Genomic DNA, 16,804 nt, shown 5'->3' with positions numbered 1-16,804 from the left:
AGAGGCCATTTGATAAATATTGCCTCAAACAAAAACAAATCTAAACTCGCAGATATAAGATCTCTCACAAAATATCTAGATCTTTTGTATCACAGGAACAACCAAAACCCCTCCAGCGATCTTTTAAAACAAAGATAATCAAGATAAACGCACAGCCTTAGGCCTCGTACACACGAGTGGACATGTCCGCTGAAACTGGTCCGCGGACCAGTTTCAGAGGACAGATCCGATCGTGTGTACAGGCTAGCGGACAGATTTCCAGCGGACAAAAGTTTCTTAGCATGCTAAGAAACTTGTCCGCTGGAGAGCTGTTCGTCGGACATGTCCGCTGGTTAGTACGTCTAACCAGCGGACCGAAATCCCGCACATGCGTCGAATTGATTCGACGCATGCGTGGAAGCATTGAACTCGCGCGATAGAGAACGTCAGTGTCATCTACGTCACCGCGTTCTCTGTCCGCAGGGATTTCGGTTTGATGGTGTGTACAGCCATCAGACCGAAATCTCCGAGCGGACATGTTCGATGAAAACGGTCCGTGGACCGTTTTTATCGGACATGTCCTGTGGTGTGTACGAGGCCTTAGACTTATTACTTATATCAGATACAGAAAAGGCCCTTAGATGGTCTAAGGCTAGATTTTTGCTTAATAACAATTCATACTCCACCATGTTTGCTAGAAAACTGAATCAAACAACCAAACCTCCCCACACCTATAAACTTAGGAATTCATCAGGCAACTTAGTATTCCACCCCAAAGAAGTTATGAACATATTCCTAGACTTGTATAAAAAGCTGCTTTCTACTCCCCAATCCTCACCTAAACAAACCTCCCTGAACTGAATTAATGATATTACACTACCCCTTCTATCTAACGAACAAATAGAGACGCTCAACGCTCCTTGCTCAGACATAGAAATTAATAGAATAATAGGCTAATTAAAAACCTCTACAGCTCCATGCCCTGATGGATACTCCACATCCTATTATAAAAAATGTGCCTCCACATTAACCCCACACCTTACAAAATGATATAACCATATTCTACAAGGAAACCAATTCCCATCTGAAATGTTCCTAGCAAACATGTCCCTTCTTCCCAAACCAAATAAAGATTATTCCATCCCACAAAATTATCGCCCAATTTCAGTCATAGATAATGATCTGAAAATATTTGGCCGATTGCTAGCGGACAGATTAGCTGCAGTTATTTCTCCTTTAATAAATCCAGATCAAACAGGATTAATCCCGAACAGACAAATAACAGATAACATAAGACTGACTACAAACATCATTCAAGACTCCAACCTACACTCTAAATCTACACTCCTACTCAGTCGCGATATCCACAAAGCCTTCGACAGCGTTAGCTGGACATACTTAGACACATTACTCCCTAGATACGGCATGAACAGCGAATTCTTACATGGATTCAAAGCCCTCTACCATAACCCCCAAACACGTATCAAACTCCCCAGCAACAATTCTGACTTCTTCCCTCTGAGCAGGGGCACCAGGCAGGGATGCCCACTTTCCTCACTCCTTTTTTGCCCTGGCAATAGAACCCCTTGCCTGTGCGATTAGAAACAACATAGATATCAAAGGATACACTAAAGGGTCCAAAGAATTCAAACTAAACCTCTACGCAGATGACGTCCTTCTCTTTTTAACAGATCCCCTCATCTCCTTACCAAATCTGACCAAAACACTAGACATTTTTCATGATATGACTGGCTTAAGTGTAAACCTGTCTAAATGCTCAGCCCTACACATTAATATCCCATCAGCCTTAATACCACCAACACTCAAAGGCACTTTTCCATTCAATTGGTGTACGGATTCATTCAGATACCTAGGAATACATATCACACCCTCATACAAAACACTATTCCATGCAAATTACCCACCAATATTTAATAACATCAAAAGTATAATGAAACTATGGTCTTCATACCAAATATCATTCTCGGGAAGAATAGTGGCCACGAAAATGGTTATACTACCCAAACTTTTATCATTTTTTTAGCCCTTCCTCTTACATTGCCCAAAAACACGTTAGATTCACTCCAAAGAGAAATCAATAAATTAATTTGGCAAAACAAAAAACCAAGCTTTAGCTACTCCCTAATGTTTAGGCCCCAACTAAAAGGAGGTCTAAATATCCCAAATTTATGGCTATATTATCTGTCAGCCAGACTCACCCAACTTGCACAATGGTATGCCCCAGCCTCCCAAATCCCCTGGCTCCAGTTAGAAGAACAATCAGTCCTCCCTTACCACCTACAAGGACTACTCTGGTCCAAATCTATTTTACCACAGAAAATAAGACCGTTAAATATAATTGTAACACATTACCTACAACTGTGGAACAGATAAGTTACCAAATTTAACATATGTTCAGATGTCCCTCCCCTGGCATCCTTCCTAGGAGACCCTCACTTCACTTCCTTAGATAATAACCAAAAGTTTAACTCATTAGCAATATGGAAACTGCATAATCTAACAAATCTAAAATCACTCACCCATAACAATACATGTTACTCTTTCACTGAACTACAAACAAAATATGACCTTGCACCTACAGAACATGTAAATTATAAAAAGATAAAGCACTTCTACCAAAAATACTACTCACTCACTCAAAGTATCCCCTTCTCACTATTCGAACAGATTTGTATTTCCTCCCCTCTGGACAAAGGATTAATCTCAAAAATTTATGAAAATCTAAACGAGTTCAACATACCTGAAAAAACACACCCCATGCTACAATGGGAATCAGACTTAAACGTTTCAGTCTCCCCTGAGCAATGGGATACCATATTTAAAAACCTACACAAATGTACCAAAACTACCACCATCAGAGAATCTCCCACTAAACTGCTTTTACAGGTGGTATCTCACCCCTGCCAAACTTAACTATTTTTACCCATCAACTTCCCCACTCTGTTTCAGGGGTTGCCCTACACATGGGACAATATTACATATATTTTGGGATTGTTCCCACCTAAAATACATCTGGCACAATGCAAGTCTTATGAATGATCGAATTTCAGGCAGAAAGATCCCACTAATACCCCAAATGTGCCTTCTATTCTCGCCCATACAAGACATACCAATAGCCAGTTCTAGACTAATCCACACTCTCTTTAGCTCTATCCACTGGGCCATGGCTTTCAACTGGCGTTCATCCAACGTACCATGGCCTCAGGTTCTTAACCGTTTGGCAAACATCAAACTATCAGAAAGAATACACCACACGTTATATGACACCATGCATCTATACCAAAAAAAAATTCTTTATGGGAAACCTCACTACTGGTGTAATGTCCACTACTGTTATTATAATTAAGCACACCCACATATCTTTTCCCACAAATGTTATATAGATTTATAAATCGAATATATGTATTTTCTCATATGATATGTCTTTACTTGGATATAATGTAAATGACTCTCTCACTTGTTCATCTTCTATCACTGTTAAAAGCTTATACTATGACCTTATCCATAGTAAAAACCGTTTGTAAACAGACAGTTGATTTTCCTTCAGATAGGTGCGTAGGTATGCATGTGCATCTTTGAAAAGTGTAGGTTCACCGTATGTGTAGGTTTGCCTATGGCGAACCCAGTGGCTTGGAACTTCAACTCATTAATATCTTAATTGTTGATACTCAGGTGCTTCCTCCTGTTGTTATTTTTCTACATGGATTATTTACAAGATGATTAACACCTGGGTTACTCCATCCGGACACACTTACCCTATACCCCCCAGCCTACTTTGGAAGTACCCCACAGGGGAGCACCACAGTTGATGCAAAATTGCAGGTGAATCTTTACTCTGCTGAAGACCTGTACAACCTCAAAGTGACAATGCATTACTTGCACCAGAGCAAGAGCCTGCTCTAACATCTAGCATCCGATTCTAGCTCTATATCAGGCACGCAACAAGCAGCCTATTTGACTGAAGCAGAATTCTCTGCATCTATGCTCACATTTCCTCAGACAGATAACATCAGCCATCTTTGTCCAGGGTCCAACCAACCAAATCAACCTGAGTCAGATACCAATATTCCTGGGGTCAATTCTCCATTACTGTCCTAACAAACATCTCGCTGTACTTTCTAAAGATTCTGCAGATAGGAAATTTGGAACGTTCCTAAAGGTTCTCTTTTTGCTTTTGCAGTTCCATTCCTGCAACTAGCTCTTGCTGAAATTTCAGTTTATCAAACTGCATCTAACTGGACTAGGACAAAAAAAACAACCAACATGACCCTGTTTTTCAGGATTGTGCTGTTACAGAGCAATTATAGCAATTGCCTTCTGCTCTGCTTTTCTGCATGGATTCCCTAGAACATGTCATGAGACAAATTTCCAGAATAGTTCTAATCTCGAATCACGTGCAGAAACTTATGACTAAAAGTTTGGACAGCTGACGCTGCCTGCAAAAAGCACCTCACACGTATGCCTTTTCAAGGAAGACACCTGATTAATGAGGCACTTAAAGTGGTTGTAAACCCTTACAGACCAATTTCACCTACAGGTAAGCCTAGATTAAGGTTTACATGTAGGTGCTGGAAATATCTCCGAAACCTATATGGTTTAGGAGATATTTACAATTCCCGTACGGTGATGTCTAATGCGCATGCACCAGTGTATTTGGCGCATGCGCACTCTAGAAAGGGCACGCTGTACCGTTTGAAGCTGAGGTCATGTCGACTGGCGGGAGTGATGTCTCCGGCCAGTCACAGAGCCGGAGTTCGTGGTCCCAGAAGGAATAGGGGTAAAGAATGGACGCTTCCAACCAGCGAGGAAATTGGGGACATCGCAGGCTTCGGTTTCAGGTAAGTGACACATAATGGGCTACTATGTGATGCATAGTAGCCTATTATGCTTTACCTTTGCAGGGAAACAAAGAGGAAGTAAACCCATTAGGGTTTACTTCCTCTTTAACCCATTCATCAAAGAGGTGACGGGGGAAGGTTTTACTTCCACAGAGGAAAGTCTCAAAACCCACCTCTTCAGGAGACCCTAGCTCTTCTAAATGCAGCCAATCCACTTGTTAATAATATTTTTTCCAGATTGAATGACCTGGATCACCGCATGGATCAGTTTGCCATGGCGATACAGACACTCCTGAGTTGCACGGCTCATCTAGAGTCTCCCACTGTGGCCGCTCCGGTAGTCTCTGTGCAGGCACCCACCTCGAGTATTACCTCTTTATGAGGTATGTCTGGTTCCGCGCCACTTCCCCAGCGATTTGGGGGCGATCCAGTTCAGTGCAGAGGGTTTCTCAATCATACTTTGAAAAGCTGCCCCAGGCGTTTCCCATGGACAGAAGCAAAATGGGTTTCGTAATATCTTTGCTTTCTGACAGAGCATTGGCCTGGGCAAACCCTCTATGGGAGACACAAAAACCAGTGGTCCTGAGTAACCCAGAATTTGTGGCTTCCTTCAAAAGGGTATTTGACATTCCCACACACTCTGCTTCTGCTGCCAAGTGCCTCATGTCCATCAGAGTACAAGGACGGTTGCTGATTACGCCATTGAATTCCGTACTCTGGCAGCAGAGGTTGCTTGGAACAATGAGGCCCTTGTGGCTGCTTTTTCTCATGGTCTCTCGAGTAACATCAAGGATGAGATAGCAGCCCGTGATATACCCACTGAGCTGGAGAAGTTGATCACATTTGCCATCCTCATTGACTCCAGACTCAGCGAGAGACTCTCTCTTAACCGCTTAATGACCGCCGCATGTATATGTACGTCCACAGAATGGCACGTACAGGCCGATGGGCGTACATGTACGTCCCCGCCTTTCCGCGGGTCGGAGGTCCGATCGGGACCCCCCCCCCCCGGTACATGCGGCGGAAATCTTCGGGGAGCGATCCGGGATGAGGGCGCGGCTATTCGTTTCTAGGAGAGCCGTATGTAAACACGGCTTCCCCGTGCTTCACTGTGGCGCTGCATCAATCGGGTGATCCCTTTTATAGGGAGACACGATCGATGACGTCAGACCTACAGCCACAGCCCCCTACAGTTGTAAACACACACTAGGTGAAACATAACTCCTTCAGCGCCCCCTGTGGTTAACTCCCAAACTGCAACTGTCATTTTCACAATAAACAATGCAATTTAAATGCATTTTTTGCTGTGAAAATTACAATGGTCCCAAAAATGTGTCAAAATTGTCTGAAGTGTTCGCCATAATGTCGCAGTCACGAAAAAAAACTGCTGATCGCCGCCATTAGTAGTAAAAAAAAAAAAAAATGCAATAAAACTATCCCCTATTTTGTAAACGCTATAAATTTTGCGCAAACCAATCGATAAACGCTTATTGCAATTTTTTTTTACCAAAAATAGGTAGAAGAATACATATCAGCCTAATCTGAGGGAAAAAAAATGTATATATGTTTTTGGGGGATATTTATTATAGCAAAAAGTAAAAAATATTGCATTTTTTTCATTTTTATAGCGCAAAAAATAAAAACCGCAGAGGTGATCAAATACCACCAAAAGAAAGCTCTATTTGTGGGAAAAAAAGGACGTCAATTTAGTTTGGGAGCCACGTCGCACGACCGCGCAATTGTCTGTTAAAGCGACGCAGTGCCGAATTGCAAAACCTGGCCTGGGCTTTTAGCTGCCTAAAGGTCTGGGGCTTAAGTGGTTAAGGAGTGCTTGCGGAAGCCTCCTGTACATTTATCTTAGAGCTTTTCAGTCCCACCCGGTCTGTGAAATGAACCCATGAACTTGGGCTTCACGTGTCTCTCTGCGGACGAGAGAGCCCTTAGGCCTCGTACACACGACCGAACATGTCCGCTGAAACTGGTCCGCGGACCAGTTTCCGCGGACATGTATGGCCATGTGTAGGGCCTAGCGGACATTTTTCCAGCCTAGCGGACAGGTTTCCAGCGGACAAAAGTTTCTTAGCATGCTAAGAAACTTGTCCGGTGGAAACCTGTCCGTCGGACATGTCTGATGGTTAGTTCACCTAACCATCGGACCAAAATCCCCTGCATGCATCGAAGTGATTCGACGCATGCGTGGAAGCATTAAACTTCCTGGTTCGCGCACGTCGCTGTGTCATCGTCGCTGCCACGTCACCGCGTTTTCTGTCCGCGGGGAATTTGGTCTGATGGTGTGTACACACATCAGACCAAATGCTCCCAGCAGACATCGGACATGTCTGCTCGTGTGTACAGGGCTTTAGAAGGAGGGAGAGATTGTGCCTTTGTGGCTAGGCTGGTCACTTTTTGAAGTCTTGTCCTACCCATTCAGGGAACACCCGAACCTTGAGGTCCTGTAATGGCCAGACCTTAGGTGGTGTTGTTTCGTCTCCAGTGTCCCAGAAGGATAAGCCCCTGGTTTTGGTTACCCTGTCGTGGGCTGAGTCGTCCGTCCAGATACAGGCTCTAATTGACCCCCGGGGCTGCAGGCCTGTTCATTGATGCTGCCTTTGTATCGAAGCACTCGATTCCGCTGCAGCTGCGTGACACTCCACTTGCCATTGAGGCTCTTGACGGGAGACCTCTACAGCCTGCCCATGTGACTCATGAGACTGTTCCGTTGTGCATGGTCATAGGGGCTCTTCACCATGATATCCGATTCCAAGTTATTTCCTCACCTAAGTTTCCGCTGGTTATTGGTTATCCTTGGATACAACCCCTCTTTCGATTGGCTCTGTGCTGAGGTTATCCAGTTTTTAATCCATATACTCACCCTATGGTTCATGCCAGCGGACCATACTTTGTACAGTAAATGTTTATGGGGAACTGTGTCAAATTCTTTTGCAAAGTCCAGATACACCAAGTCTTTGGGCCTCCCCTTATCTAGATGACAGCTCACCTAATCATAGAAGGTTTGGCAAGAACGATTCTTCATGAATTGATGCTGATTACTGCTAATGATACAGTTTTCATTACTAAAATTCTGTATATAGTCCCATAAAGGTGTCATCCCAATTTGGCTGCAAAAGTAGAAATACACTTTCCTTCAGTGGTATACATATCTGCTTATACAATGGTCATTTACAGCGGACAAAGGGGGATCTTTCATTCGATTCTGAATGAGGAAAGGGCAAAAATTATTGCTTATTGGCTACCAGAGCTACAATATCTGTGTGATATAGAATGGCTAGAGTGAGGGGGAAAATATAGTCTTTGTGCACAGTGGTCACTAAGGGGCTGCAAAGGTCTTGTTGCATACCATGCATTTTGCACATCATAGAAATGAAAGTAATGGCATTGGACATGGAGTACTGACAGCATAATTACTGGTTTAGCAGGTTGATGGGAACTCCGTTATTGTAAGTGTCTCTGATAGTACTTGCATGAAAATAACTATCATCCCTAAGGTATTCATAAAAAAGGAATTTTCTCTTTAGTTTCCTTTCAGGCAGCCTATTTGCAAAATGCAAACTGCAGCAATTTATAGCAAACAGACTTTGTCTTTTGGTGATCTGACTGCAGTAAACTGGGTTACTTCTATTTTTACATCATCGCTGCACTTGCTTGATAGAATAAACACTAAAGCCCTGTACACACGATCGGTTTGTCCAATCAAAACAGACCGATGGACTGTTTTCATCGGACAAACCGATCATATGTGGGCCCCATCGGTTTGTTTTTCATCTGTGAATTTTTTTTCCTATGGATAAAAAAATTATAGAAAAAAACGATCGTCTGTGTGGAAGTCCATCGGTCAAAAATCCACGCATGCTCAGAATCAGTCGACGCATGCTTGGAAGCATTGAACTTCATTTTTTTTCAGCACATCGTAGTGTTTTACGTTACCGCGTTTTGGCATGGTCAGATTTTTGACTGATGGTGTGTAGGCAAGACTGATGAAAGTCGGCTTCATCGGATATCCAACGAAAAAATCCATCGGATTAGATTCCATCAGATATCCGATCGTGTGTACGAGGCTTAAGATCCATTTTGATCTAGCAAATTACATCATAAAAAGTATCAGATTATGTTAATATTAACCATACAATTATACATAGAAATACAGATGAAGCTACCACCCTACAATGTTCCAGCATTGTATTTAATTTATTTCTTTGTACTCATTAATCCCTGCAACAAAGATCTGCTTTGAGGATTGATTTACTGGAAAATTATAGAACATGCTGGATTTCATCAAAAATCAGCTCAGTCAGTAAACACAAACAGGAATTTAAATATGTCTGGCAATAATTTCATTGGGTGTTGCAGGTGGGTCATTTGGTGGCTGTAAGTGCACAACTAAGCATCTTGCCAAAGTCAGTATTGCATTAGTGGGTTTCAACAGCTTTACAAAAAAATGCAGCAGATAAATTAATAATGAAGCCAAAGAACAACACAGCAGAAGTGAGGAAAAGAATAAGGAAATACAAAATAAAATATGAATGAGATGTATTGTTACAATGTGGAGATTATTAACCCATTAAACCCAAGATGCAGTACAAGATCACAGATGATAACCAGAAACGCCTATTGATTTAACTGTTGCTCAACTCAGTAATGAATCGAAGGAGAGATTATGAACAGAATGGAAATGTAAACTCCGGTCAAATTGAAAATGAAACCTTGAGATGCAGTCAGGGAATACTGCCTATCTTCTCAGGACTTTGGTTCATCATCCAGACATTGGTGTAGAGCCAGGGGTCTTTCAACTTTTTAGTACGAGGGCCACATGATACATTTTACAAATATTCGCTGGCCAAAACAAATCAGTTTTTTATAAATTAACAAATCAAATTTCAATGAATAAATATGCTTGAATTCAAACATAACATTTTAACATTTGAAAACAAAGCAATGACTCCAACTAAACTTTTCCCCATCACAGTCCCCTTTACATTAGAATCTCCCCTCTGAGGAGGGTCCTTATCAGAGTTCCCCTTTACATCAGGGTCCCCATCAGAGTCCCCTCTTACAAATTGGCCAGGCTGGGGACAATTCAGCCCCGAATGGCAACACCCTTCTTTTGTATATAAAACTGGCCATTAAACCAAAAGTAATTATGGCTTGTGGTGTGGTCTATGCCCACAGAAGACCAGAGTTGCTCCTTTGGGCACGTTATATAGACAACGTTCTCCTCCTTTGAAATGGCAGCCTCGACTTTTTGCATTCGTATATGGCCGTTCACCATGGTAATGATAGAAGCATATTGTTATCCTTTGAAACTAGCCAATCAGAGATTCATTTTCTGGATTTGGTCATCTGCATTTGGTCATGGAGGATAATAAACGTGTTACTAGTACCTATTTTAAACCCTCCAACAGAAATTTTTATATCCCTGTCGATAGCTGTCATTATACTAACTGGTTGCGCTCTGAGGCCTCGTACACACGACCGAGTTTCTTGGCAAAAACCAGCAAGAAACTTGCTGTTTTTTATTTTTTTTGCCGAGGAAACCGGTCGTGTGTACATTTTTCGACGAGGAAACTGTCGAGGAACTCGACGAGCCAAAAAGAGAGCATGTTCTCTTTTTCCTTGACAGCAATGGAGAAAATTGGCTTGTCAAGTTCCTCGACAGCCTAACAAGGAACTCGACGAGCAAACCGATGCGTTTCGCCTGTCGAGATCCTCGGTCGTGTGTACGAGGCATCAGTCAGTTTCTCAGACTCTGAAAGAGTTGTACCAATCTGTGAGATTTTGAAGCACAGGCAGTTATAATCAAAAATACATTTTTAGAAAAGGGTTACTGTCAACATGACTTGGCTCAAAAAATTCATAGGGGGCGTGAATTAGACAGAGATAAACTGTTTGTTTGAAAATAACCCAAATAAAAATAACAGTTCATTTTGTTCATACAAAACATATATTGTTATTTACATTTATATGATATTGTTGTTTCTGGTATATTTATCTTTTTTCACCTTTTATATTTTTTGTCACTAACAATTTTTGTTACCATTTTGAGTGTCGCGTTATTTTTATTTGTATTTACACTTTGTCTAGTGAGGATGTGGGCAGCTTACTACATTCATGCACAATTTTTCTATTCTTAGAACATTTACATACAAACCTGGCTTGAAACTTTTAACCTGAGTGGTGATACAGTATTAGGGGAGAAAGGTAATAACTAAAGCTTCAGGAAATGAGCCCACCTATTCTACATGTGAAGACCGCTGTGAAATTTGCCTGCAGTGAATTAGGGAGAACTCAGAATAGGTTATATTGGTCCCTGGTGACTATTATTTTTTTTAAGTGTATGCCTTCTGTGAAATACATTTAATTGGCACTGATTAATTCAGTATGTGGCCTTGGGTCCATTTATAATGGAGAGCATCCATTCTCAACAGGATGCCACAGTGCTCACTCCACACTGCACCTTCATTTACGAGGCATTCATAAATCTGCTTTTATCTACCTAAGGGGATCTTGTTGATACAAGAGGGACTTCCTTATCGAACATTCCTAGTCCCCAGTATAGATCTCACTTTCCTCTGAAGGAAGTAGGTCCACACTTGAAATAGTTTTCAAAGCTTTACTTGAAATTTGATGGGCTAGGAGGCAAGGTATGTGTAATATCGAAAAATCACATGGAACTTCTACATCTCCTTGCATAGAAATCGCTGAGTGGATAATAGTTTCCAGAAGCATCACACGTACAGTGGGGCAAAAAAGTATTTAGTCAGCCACCAATTGTGCAAGTTCTCCCACTTAAAAAGATGAGAGAGGCCTGTCATTGTCATCATAGGTATACCTCAACTATGAGAGACAAAATGTGGAAACAAATCCAGACAATCACATTTTCTGATTTGGAAAGAATTTATTTGCAAATTATGGTGGAAAATAAGTATTTGGTCTCTACAAACAAGCAAGATTTCTGGCTCTCACCGACCTGTATCTTCTTCTTTAAGAGGCTCATCTATTCTCCACTCATTACCTGTATTAATGGCACCTGTTTGAACTTGTTATCAGTATAAAAGACACCTGTCCACAACCTCAAACAGTCACACTCCAAACTCCACTATGGTGAAGATCAAAGAGCTGTCGAAGGACACCAGAAACAAAATTGTAGACCTGCACCAAGCTGGGAAGACTGAATCTGCAATAGGCAAGCATCTTGGTGTGAAGAAATCAACTGTGGAAGCAATAATTAGAAAATGGAAGACATACAAGACCACTGATAATCTTCCTCGATCTGGGGCTCCACACAAGATCTCACCCTGTGGGGTCAAAATGATCACAAGAATGGTGATCAAAAATCCCAGAACCACACGGGGGAACCTAGTGAATGACCTGCAGAGAGCTAGGACCAACGTAACAAAGGCTACCATCAGTAACACACTACGCCGCCAGGGACTCAGATCCTGCAGTGCCAGACGTGTCCCCCTGCTTAAGCCAGTACATGTCCGGGCCCATCTGAGGTTTGCCAGAGAGCATTTGGATGATCTATAAGAGGATTGGGAGAAAATCATATGGTCAGATGAAACCAAAGTAGAACTGTTTGGTAGAAACACAACTCGTCGTGTTTGGAGGAGAGAGAATGCTGAGTTGCAACCAAAGAACACCATACCTACTGTGAAGCATGGGGGTGGCAACATCATGCTTTGGGGCTGTTTCTCTGCAAAGGGAACAGGACGACTGATCCGTGTACATGAAAGAATTTTGAGTGCAAACCTCCTCCCATCAGCAAGTGCATTGAAGATGAAACGTGGCTGGGTCTTTCAGAATGACAATGATCCCAAACTTAATACCCGGGCAATGAAGAAGGCTTCGTAAGAAGCAATTCAAGGTCCTGGAGTGGCCTAGCCAGTCTTCAGATCTCAACTCCATAGAAAACCTTTGGAGGGAGTTGAAAGTCTGTGTTGCCCAGCAACGGCCCCAAAACATCACTGCTCTAGAGGAGATCTGCATGGAGAAATGGGCCAACATACCAGCAACAGTGTGTGACAACCTTGTGAAGGCTTACAGAAAAAGTTTGACCTCTGTCATTGCCAAAAAAGGATATTTAACAAAGTATTGAGATGAACTTTTGATATTAACCAAATACTTATTTTCCACCATAATTTGCAAATAAATTCTTTCCAAATCAGACAATGTGATTGTCTGTCTGGATTTGTTTCCACATTTTGTCTCTCGTAGTTGAGGTATACCTATGATGACAATTACAGGTCTCTCTCTTTTAAATGGGAGAACTTTTGGTGGCTGACTAAATACTTTTTTGCCCCACTGTAACCTCTGGTGCACAAAATGAAAGGTTTAGGTGTATCTCTGTTCTGGTGGTGACTCTAGCAAAAGATCTTGGGCCCTATAGCCTCCAGGCACATAGTCTGCTCAAAGGGAGGTATGATACCCTCCAAGTATGGATTCTAGCCTGGGGCTTCAATCCCACACAGCCTGCTTTAAGACTGGCTAAGAACTCTTCCAGAACATGGTCTCCCTGTTTTGTCAAAACAAGCTCCAATCCACTGAAGACAAGCTTATTAGGGGTTTGCCAGCTAATAGAATAGGCAGGACAATCTAGCCTGGGGCTTCAATCCAGACACAAACACTGCTTTAGAACTGGCTAAGAACCCTCACAGTATATTGTCCCCCTGTTTTGTCCAAGCAATGTCTAGCCCACTAATTACAAGTTTATCAGGGTTTGCCAGCTGACAGCGAAGACGGGACTTTCTAAAACCACCACTAACACAAGTCTCTGGAGCCTCCTTAATCGAATGACTAGGAGGGTATTTACTACTGATCATCCCTGGATGCAATGTTGCTATAAAGAACTCTCTGTTTGGTACAAGTTGTCCTTTGAGGTATGCTCCCACCTGTCTACTTGTTCCAAAACGTACCTCTGTCCTTGTTTTAGAGATCTTTACTATACAGCTGTGTCTTGAGCTGCACAGACTTTCTTCCAAAATTGTCCATGTTGGTTCATTTTCATTCTGCACGTGATTTCCATGGCCCTGTTAATTCATATGGGAGAAATTGTACTCCACATGATCCCTGGAGGCTACCATGAGTATGGTTCCACAAAGTAATAAATAGGGTTGTGGCATGTTTGGATGAAGATGACCCAGTGGATTGGAGGAAAGGCTGTGTGGCTCTGAGAAGGACTGCACAGTGAGCTTTGCTGGAATGGGGAGGTAAGAGTTGGACCAGGTGGGTTGCACTCAGGGGAGTGCCTTAGGCGACAACGTGTACCAAAAGGTACAGTCTTCCTTTTAAAGGTTCTCAAATTGATGTTTATATTAGAGTATGGTCAATTACTGCTAGTAAATGACCAAGCTTTCTATCTGTGGATTGTGGTGTCAGCATTGTTAGCCATATTTCTAACATGTTTCTTCTAAGCTCTGTGCTTGTGCTGAAAATTTTAGTGTGTGCTTGCAGATTTGCTTATGTAGTGATTTTCCCTGTATTGTGCAGATAATGTTTGCTAAGCACAACACTAGCACACTTTAAATAGGAAGACAAGACAGCTTGTCTTTAAGTTGCTTCTATAGAGGTAATGAAAGAAGATGTACATTATTTTTATGGTGCCATTTCACCCAGAACTGACAATTCAGGCTTTGGTAGATATTGGGTTATTTCTTTAGAGTTTTTGAAAATGAAAAAGGCCCCCCATGGGACTTTTTAGGCAGAATCAGAGTTACAACATTTTGTGACCTGCTGCCAAATTACAGTGCAAACAATTCTAATATAGGAGGCTCTTTGTTATACCTGTTATATGGTCTCTGGATGTCCAGGAGCAAAGTCAATACAGTGGAACCTTGGTTTAAAATTATCAGAAAATTATCAGATCCAAGTTGTGCAGGAACAAATAAGCCATCTCTGAGGGAAACAGACACAGTATGATCTATAGACACAGACCCCACCCGCACTAGACTTTTGGCGTTACTCTGCTTATTAGGACAGCTAATCAGAAAATCAGATGTTAAGTTCACATCCGACAAAACTTTTATAGCCTTCACATCCAGCTTTTGTGTGACAAAAAAGTGAAATTGGCTGTCGAAGGCATCGTACCAACGATCCAAAAATGCGCAGACAGCTCGTCTTATGAATATTCCCACCGGATTCTCGTACAGGCCTTTAGAATTTTTTTTTTTTTTTTAATTTTCTATTTGTTTAGAAAAAAAAATAAAAACCCAGTGGTGATCAAATAAAAGAAAGCTCTATTTGTCTCAAAAAATTATAAAAATTAAATTTGTATATGTGTTGCATGACCGCACAATTGTCATTCAAAGTGCGACAGCGCTGAAAGCTGAAAATTGGCCTGGCAGGAAGGAGGTGAAAGTGCCCTGTATTGAAGAAGAAGAAAATATTTTTAGTAAGGTAAATATGAAATGTTTCAGATGAATATTCTGAATCTCAAGTACTACTTTTCAGTATGTTTGGCTACATACTTCACTTTATACAGTTTTCTTAAAGCGGGAGTTCACCCATTTGTAAAAAAAAATTTTTTCTCCCCTTAGCTTCCTGCTCGTTTTTACTAGGGGAATCGGCTATTTATTTTAAAATATGAGCAGTACTTACCCGTTTTCGAGCTGCATCTTCTTCCGTCGCTTCCGGGTATGGGTCTTCGGGAGCGGGCGTTCCTTCTTGATTGACAGCCTTCCGAGAGGCTTCCGACGGTCGCATCCATCGCGTCACTCGTAGCCGAAAGAAGCCGAACGTCGGTGCGGCTCTATACTGCGCCTGCGCACCGACGTTCGGCTTCTTTCGGAAAATCGTGACGCGATGGATGCGACCGTCGGAAGCCTCTCGGAAGCCTGTCAATCAAGAAGGAACGCCCATTCCCGAAGCCCATACCCGGAAGCGACGGAGAGGATGCATCTCGTAAACGGGTAAGTACTGCACATATTTTAAAATAAATAGCCGATTCCCCTAGTAAAAACGAGCAGGAATCTAAGGGGGAAAAGTGCCCTCTAAGGCCGGGTACACACGGACAAACATGTATGGTGAAAGCGGTCCGTCGGACCGTTTTCACCATACATGTCTGCCAGAGGGCTTCTGTACGATGGTTGTACACACCATCGTACAGAAGTCCGCGCGTAAACAATACGCGGGGCGTGTCCGCGGTGTCGCCGCGTCGATGACGCGGTGTCGCCGCGACAATGACGCGGCGACGTGGGCGGCCCGCCTTTAAAATGCTTCCACGCATGCGTCGAAGTCATTCGACGCATGCGAGGGACGGCGGGCGCCTGGACATGTACGGTAGGTCTGTACTGACGACCGTACATGTCCGAGCGGGCTGAATTCCAGCGGGCTGTTTTAAAACAAGTCCAGGAATATTTGCCCGCTGGGAAAAGGCCCGGCGGGCAAATGTTTGCTGGAATTCGGCCCGCTCGCGCCCACACACGACCAAACATGTCTGCTGAAACTGGCCTGCGGGCCAGTTTCAGCAGACATGTTTGCTCGTGAGTATGGGGCCTTAGGGTGAACCCCCGCTTTAAGTAAATTCTGTTGTAATTAAAAAACATTTTTTTTACCTACGGTTCTTTAAAATAGTGAAATTCAACTGAAACATAGCTTTCATGGAATGTGTTTTATTTATTTGTTTTATTTTACAGCAGAAACCTGACATCAGTAAAGTAGGCTATACCGCAAAGCAACCAAACCAGAAAACAACCAGCAAGGAATCTGAAAAGCCAAATGTAGCCAAATTCACCAAGAACAAGGTAGGTTTTCTCTAGATAGAAGACCTTATTATGTGAACAGCCAAGACACAAAACTTATAATGCCCACAATAATAAAAAAAGGAAAAGGCCATTTGGTATTGAGAGTGAAGGCTTGTGCACACTACCTTTCTTGGCAAATACTTATGCCAATGTGTATTGACACGCGTGTGGTTGTGTAATTTGGATTCATTTTTTACTCCTTTTAAGTAG

At 42.4% G+C, this 16,804-nt stretch overlaps 1 protein-coding gene across 14 annotated transcripts in view; it reads left to right on the top strand.

Moving 5' to 3' along the window:
- Positions 1 to 16,804, top strand: part of RIMBP2 (RIMS binding protein 2) — a 758,298-nt gene that overhangs the window by 64,047 nt on the left and 677,447 nt on the right. For all 14 annotated transcript variants that reach the window (XM_040347437.1, XM_040347489.1, XM_040347429.1 and 11 more), the window contains exon 3: positions 16,487 to 16,594. In XM_040347437.1, the coding sequence (XP_040203371.1) occupies positions 16,487 to 16,594 (108 nt within the window). The remainder of the gene's footprint in view (positions 1 to 16,486; positions 16,595 to 16,804) is intronic.

The sequence above is a fragment of the Rana temporaria genome, chromosome 1 (genome assembly GCF_905171775.1).
Source record: "Rana temporaria chromosome 1, aRanTem1.1, whole genome shotgun sequence".
NCBI classification, from domain to species: Eukaryota; Metazoa; Chordata; class Amphibia; order Anura; family Ranidae; genus Rana; species Rana temporaria.
This window is presented reverse-complemented; position numbering and strand designations above follow the sequence as displayed.